The sequence below is a fragment of the Adiantum capillus-veneris genome, chromosome 19 (genome assembly GCF_014529385.1).
Source record: "Adiantum capillus-veneris isolate H3 chromosome 19, ASM1452938v2, whole genome shotgun sequence".
Lineage (NCBI taxonomy): Eukaryota > Viridiplantae > Streptophyta > Polypodiopsida > Polypodiales > Pteridaceae > Adiantum > Adiantum capillus-veneris.
This window is the reverse complement of record NC_140949.1, coordinates 10,267,107-10,274,404: the sequence shown is the minus strand read 5'-3', so window position 1 is coordinate 10,274,404 and position 7,298 is coordinate 10,267,107. Positions and strand designations below refer to the sequence as shown.

Sequence of the window (7,298 nt, the reverse complement as noted above, 5' to 3'; positions counted from 1 at the left end):
CGAGGGCACTCCATTGACCATGAGTCTTAGTCCACTCATGCTAGTTTGACATTGCTCTGGTAACGTATCATCTAGCACCCAATAATGCTTATTAAATATAAGTGTCCCAATAAATCAGTCTTTACAATAAAGAGGCAAGTTCTCTCTTCGTTGACATGAACTCAAAACACATGGTCCCATCGAAGTAGCCTAGCCCAAGCCCTTGAAACAGGATCCATGATAGGTGACCCTTTGGATCTAAGCAAAGCTCACGTAGTCCATAGAATCCAAAATTGTCTGAAGTGCACCTCTCAGAAGTCATTGGCGTAATCCAGGCCTTGTAGCACAAACGATTAAATCATTACTAACATTTGCCAACATCCAGGCAGCTCGTATCATCCCAAAAAAAGCACTGCAGGACACCATCCATCCTCACAACAATCTCACTTTCAATAGATTCCATGTTGCAAAAGTTTTATATTCATCCTCTTGCCTCAGTACACCATTTATAGTACTCAAACTAGCACCATGGCTTTTGTCCCATGTCCCATCTTGACCGACATTAGTAAATCATAATGACAGCTTCTTGGGAATCCGAACTCAGAATGACTACCTAGTGACACAATGGGTGTATAGAGCTTCAGGAACAGAAGTAAAAGAATAGGAAAGGGGCAAACTAAATAACCACTGAAGACCTAGCGGAAGAGACTCAGTTCATCAAAGTGACTTTGTAAGTATGATATCATCTATGTCATAAGCATGATACCAATGCAGCACAGAGTTTGTGGTTCAACAACCTGCTTCCATCAAGATTACCTGTATGCATGATAATAACTCGATGTCCTGTCCTCAACTCTAAAGCTCAACCAGCTCCAATTCCCATTCATAACCTGAACCCCTTGTCTCAGGACACAAAATGAGAATCATATGTTCACAAAAACATTGTCCCAGACATTGTGCTGAACAAATATCAACAAAATTTTACCAAACCAATTTCTCTGACTGCTCCATGATGTGGACAATCCTTATGCAATGACATAGGCACTCCTCAATCACACCTACAGCAAAATGTTTACGACTAGAACTTGTAGCTATTGGTAAGGGCTACAACATGGAAGTACTAAGCCTACATCTGCCACCAGCAAAAAAATTCCAACATGAAGGCAGGGACTGAGCAACCTCAGTGCTGCATACATGCTAAGGACTACGAAAATTCAACACACACCTTACCCACATGAACAGACTGGTTCAAAATATGGCCATGCATAATCTAGCCTCATCTTTTGGTACGGCAGGTAACTAACTGCCTTGCAAGGGTGGACCTCTAAAAAACCTACTTTCTGAAAAACTACAAGATGTACTGAAAATTTTCCACAACAGCATAAACTTCTAGAAGCCCTATTTCGTTGGAAGGAAACTTGTGAGCAAAGTCAAGAAACTAAAACAGTGAGTGTTTTTTGAAGATACCATGAGCACAAGTGTTCTTTGAGAGCCGCTAGAAAACTTTTGCCTCAATAATACATCAACATTAAAAGCAGCCGCGGCCATAGAGAGGCAGACTGAAGACAGGAACAAAACCACAAACTCTTCAGCCCCTTATCAGCAATTGTACTCCAAGTTACAGTTGCCTAATCAAAAGTAAAATCTAGTAGGCTGGTGAACACAACTCATGTTAAGTCCCCATAGAATTATGTACCTTGTCAACAACCACTTGCAATACATAGTGTCCACACCTAACACCAGCTTCAAATGATGGGCATGCAGATACTCAAGCCTTACCATAGATAGGTTGTAGAAATGAAGCCTCACCGTGGTTTGGAATACGGGTCATGATAGCTCCTATTCTCCAAAACCAAGTCCACGTAAGGCACATAGCCTATGTGGCCCATGTGTCTTTTGATCTTTCTTAGCTTCTCATATATGTTGATACTGTCTTGATGAGTTCGATCACCCACAATAAACTCATGCACCTTTGCCTGAATCTCTATATAAGCCTTTCCTGGCTTTTTCCATGCCCGTGCTTTTAATCGCATTTCATTAATCCGCTTCACTTCATCCCACCTATCACCATCTGCATATATGTTTGACATGAGCACATAGCTGGCAGCATTATCAGGATTAGGCCATGAGGGTCCGCCAGCAGGCTTAGATTCCGGAACCTCAAGTGAACTCTGTTGGCCTCCTAATGAGCTCTGTTGGTCTCCAGGTGAACTCTGCTGGCCTCCAAATAAAGTATGCTGCTGACCTGAACCTGAGCTCTGCGAATCTCCAATTTCATCATCAAACTGCTTCTCAGTAGATGTTGAGAATGCTCTTCCAGATAAAGAAACAGGCAGTGCATGCCTGTTCCTATGAATTTCCTTCAGGCAACTGCGAGATCCAGAAAGGCAGGCCCTGTTTACAAAATGCTTACCGTTTGACTTTGATCCTTGGTCTGCCTGTGCTTGATAGGCGTCAGTTCCAGGCCCCTGGTAGATATCTGTGTAAACCTTGTCATAAACGTTCCTGTTCTTCTCTGGCAAACCATGGGAAGAGACACTGCAGAAGGTTGTACCACAGCTCTGCTGCATTTTCTTAAGGAGTTTCATTGCAGAAAACCCATCACTAGGTAAGGCATCCAAGGACATCAACTTGTGAAAAGGTGACGAAATTTGACTTCTCCCTGCAACGCCTCTTGAAAAAAAATCAGAAAAGGTGCTGCAGCATTCCCCTGTGCTAGCAGAAACAGGTCCGTAGGTACATCTAGCCTCCAATAACAGCTTCTTCATGTTTAGGACAAGGGCAGCATATGCTTCCTTGCCCATGCTGCAAAACAAATTTGAGAAACCATACTGGACAAATTATAGACCATGCCAAATGCAAATAGCAATTCTGATTACCTCCACATGGTACTATCTAGGAGACAGACTGCCTGAGCCTGTCTACGTTGCACTGCAATGTTCTTCATTGCGCCTGTTCCCGATCCCCAAAAGCTCTGTAAAATGAGGCACTGAAGAAATGTTACCAAAGCCAGCGCGCGCGCACGCACAAACAGATGTAATACGCGCAGTCTGTGTCAAGAACATCAAAACCCTATCGAAAACCGGTCAGGACTCAAACCCATTACCTTCTTCAAACGACTAGCACAGCATTCCGAAGCGTCGACCAACAGCTCCCACCACAAAAGCTCACCAGACAAGACGCGACCTGCAGACACTGCCCTCATGACAAACTCCACTCCACAAGCCCACACACAGAGGACCGTCGATTCAACATCCCGGCCGCTCTGGTGAGGGTTTTATCGAGCAACTTTGATCGAAATGCAAGTCCACAAATATCTAATTGACATTAGCCCTAATTACCGTCACATGGTGAGAGAGGAACTAATACTAATATCTACTTGATGTTAGTATACGAATACCTAATTGATATTAGCCCTAATTATTGTCACATGGTTGTCATTAGCCAGAGGGTGGCTGCTTACTTTGGGAAGAGTTGTCTCAAGGGACATAAAGACATGTAGTCAATCCAAAACATAAATCGAAACAAGTTTTGTAATTTTGAACATTGAAAACACCTTCTTTGTGGCAACGGTCATTTGATTGTAAAGGCGTTGCCTTGGCTCTAAAAGATAATCTTGAAATCAAGCTTTTGAATGCAATTTTTTTAAAGATATGTACCAGCGAGATTGTTAAGAGGAGCTTTGTTGTCGTCTATCATAAAATCTAATATCTACCTATCCCAAATGATTTTCTCATATTGAACTGGTCATTTAATGTGAGAAAATGAATGAGAACAAGAGTAGCATATAGAGATATGCTTTTAGACCTATCTCATCAAAGAACCAAAGGGAGAGAAGGTTACATCTCATGAAGGGTCCAAAAGGGAGATGGTCTACCAAAGAGCAATGAACAGGTAATGGACCTTAAAAGACCTTAGGGTTAGCTTCATTAAAGACCTCCAAAGTTCAGTGTTACAAGTCCTTAGACTTAGGACCTTTAGGTACTCTAGACCTTAGGCAAGCTAGGCATGTGCTTGAGGTCCTTATTGTGCTTGAGCTGACTAAGGTGCTTGAGCTGGCTAAAGTGCTTGAGGTGCATGTCGTGCTTAATGACTCAGGTGCTTGAGGTGCTTGAGCTGACTAAAGTGCTTGAGGTGCATGTCGTGCTTAATGACTAAAGTGCTTGAGGTGCATGTCATGCTTAATGACTCAGGTGCTTGAGGTGCTTGTCGTGCTTGATGACTAAGGTGCTTGAGGTGATTGTCATGCTTGATGACCAAGGTGCTTGTGGTGTTTAAGTCAAAGATGATCCGTACAAAGGAGGGGGTGAACCGGTAAGTTACACACACACACACACACACACACACACTCAAGGCAAGCCCAAAACTCAAAAGGCATTAAGGACACATGTCAATCCCCTAGCCATGTCGCCCTCATGGTGTGCCTGAATCCTATTGGATGGCCTTTAGGGAGGTCCAATGAGAATTTAGATGCATATAAATAATTATTTTAGCTCTCTCTCTCACTCTCTCTCTCTCTCTCTCTCTCTCTCTCTCTCTCTCTCTCAAAGGGGGAAAGAAGGAAACTTGTCCAAATGCTACCTCCATTTCTTGATTTGACCATAGCTTATAATTGGCCAACCTTGGCATGAGCCAATGGGATGCAAGCTAGTGCTAGGAGAGAGAGCGGTTGACCAAGGCATGCTAGGGATCTCCTTTGTGGCACATTCTCCCACACACTCTCACAATCCCTCATGTGTTGAGCAAGAACTCCATTTCCTTCTCCAAGCTTGAGAAGTAGAGAGCCTACACCAAAACCTCTTAGCTATGGAATGAAAATCCAACCAAAAGTCAAGCTTTAATGGCATGCTCATCTTCTTTTCCATCTATATTACTATGCTAAGCTAATCTCCAAGAGTAATCTATGGTTAGGAAAGTACTTCTTTCTCATATGATACTTCTTCTTCCTCTTCCCTTCCCTCACTCCCTACTAGCTCTCTCCACCTTTGAAGGTGTTTGAGGTCTTGGGATTGAGGCCGGGGACAAGTTAATGTTTTGCAAGTTAGTTTCGGGCATAATATTCGTGCATAAAACTTACCATATTAATGGCATCAACAAGGTCTCAATGAACACAAAGCATGTATTGTACCATGTCTCTCTTCAAGGGAGAATCTATAATATAAAAGCTTGTTGGAGGGGGGACAGGGCTCCAAGTACATCTGATCCTCAACTGTTGTCAATCTCTAATTCTCTCTCTCTTTTGCAAGTATTGTTCATGCCAAGCTAACCAGGCATAATGTTTATTTTGCTACCTTCAAACAAGTGCTCTCCTTATGTTTATTAAGAATCCTCTTAAGGAAATGCTCACTATTGTTACTTTAATTCCACTACAATCAATGTTGGTAGCCATATTCCATTACATTGGTCTCATAGCTAATGGTTTCTCTTTTCTTGCTTAAGAAGAGAGGTCCTTAAGTTGTCCATGAAAGGTTGGAGTTGTTCATTGCAAGAGGATAAGTGGGGCAAGGATTTATTATTCCGGTTGGAATGAACTAAGTTCGAGGTACACCGTTGGGAATTATAGACTTGATAATGGAGTCTTTCGGGGGCTTACCGTTGGCTCAACCATTATTTTGTTAGACCCTCTCCACTACTCTTTGCAATCAACAGTCTCTAAACCATGGGTGTGGCTGTTTGAGAGCTAATTTTCAAAAGTTAAGAAGAGTAGCAACTAAAGTTTTGAGGTTGCCAAAGCACAAAGTAGCATATATGTAAATTTAGTTAGCATGGCTGACAATAATAAAGAGAGTAGAATGAATATTGATAACTTTGATTTTTGACATGAACGTGTTACTAATGATGCCACCGTGTTTGTGAACTATCTTGTCACTAGGTTGCAAGCCATGACCAACCTCGCTTTACAAGCCGAAGTTTCCCAACAACTTCGTGCACATGGGATTCTCCAAGCTCTCCAAGAAGAGAGAGATCTTAGGAGGCCTCTTATTGAGACTTCCAAAAGAAGACTCTCTTCAGTGAGAGAAGAGGACAAATCCAATAAAAGAGAAAGAAGTGAATCTCCAAGTTTTTTGAAAGATGTGGCTCTATGAAGACGGCGGTCTCGATGACGCCCAACTCCTCCTAAAAGGAAAAGATCGTCATATAGTCCTTCTCCTCGTCATTCTGAAAAGAAAGAGAGGAATCAAAAGAAGAAAAAGACGAGAAAGAGGTCACCCTCTTCTCCATCTTCATCATCTTCCTCCTCTTCTGATGAAAGTAGCGGTTTTTCCCCTAGAGATTACAAGAGGGGAGGACATCTCAAATCCTATGCTGCTTGGAAAAGGTCCTACAAGCTTAAGAAGTTCAAGGAGAGAGGAAAGAGCATCTCTTTTCTCACCTATGATGGCACCTTTGGTGCTACAAACAAAGTTTTGGCTTTCATCCGACAATTTGATGCGGCCTTTGGAGATGAGGGCTTCACAAATTCCTCTAAGCTATGTCATGTAGCTATGCATTTTCAAAAGACTGCCTGACAATGGTGGACTAGTCAAAGAGGTAATGGCGAAGCTCCAAAGACATGGAAAACTCTATAAGTTTCCATAATGAAGCAGTTTCTTGCAAGCCATGCCAAAGACAAAGTGCCTATCGGATGGCGAAGTTTGAAGTTGTCTCCCAATGAGTCTATCCACAAGTATGTGGACAAGTTTTGGGATTTACATCTCAAAGCTTCATTCTACCAAAAGATAGACTTTGCTGAACAAAAGAAAAAATATTATGAGGACCATCACTAAAGTGATTCACCATATATGGTCGCTTCACAAATCAAGTTCCAACAAGGGGCTACGAGGAATTTTAAGCCCATGGGAACTAGAGACCAAAATGAACCTAGAGGGAATAACAATGCTCAAAATTCTTCCCAAGGCAATTCTAGCAACAACAACAACAATAAGACCAAGGAGAAAGGAGTTTACAAAGTAAAAATAAACTCTCTCCACGAAGCTCCAAAAGAGGATACTCATTACAAAGGATCATCCCTTTCCTATGCTGGGAAAAGGTGAGGGAGCATGATGCCTTTATCCTTTTTGACCATGGCTCTACTCACAACTTCATATCAACGAAGTTGGACACTAAGTTGGGCATACAAGCTTTCGAGATGGGAGATATTGTGATTGTCGATGGAGCTTTCAAGGGACAACAAGCCTCCGTTACTCCTTGATTGGAAAATTGAGGCTTCATGTCCAAAGCTACGTCGACAAATAGGAATTTTGCATCTCCCCTCTCCAACATGAGGATGTTATCCTAGGGGCACCATGGTTCAATCGCATGGTTGCCAATATGAAGTT

General features: G+C 42.3%; 1 protein-coding gene across 1 annotated transcript; it reads right to left on the bottom strand.

Annotated features, from left to right (window-relative positions):
* Positions 1–1,483: 1,483 nt before the first annotated feature.
* On the bottom strand, positions 1,484–3,284 carry LOC147433553 (uncharacterized). The gene is made up of 3 exons (XM_086490228.1): positions 3,086–3,284; positions 2,859–2,953; positions 1,484–2,784 (listed from the first exon to the last, which is right to left on the bottom strand). Exons 1-3 carry the CDS (start codon positions 3,182–3,184, stop codon positions 1,785–1,787), a joined length of 1,194 nt encoding a protein of 397 aa, XP_086346354.1. The 5' UTR covers positions 3,185–3,284; the 3' UTR covers positions 1,484–1,784.
* Positions 3,285–7,298: the final 4,014 nt, after the last annotated feature.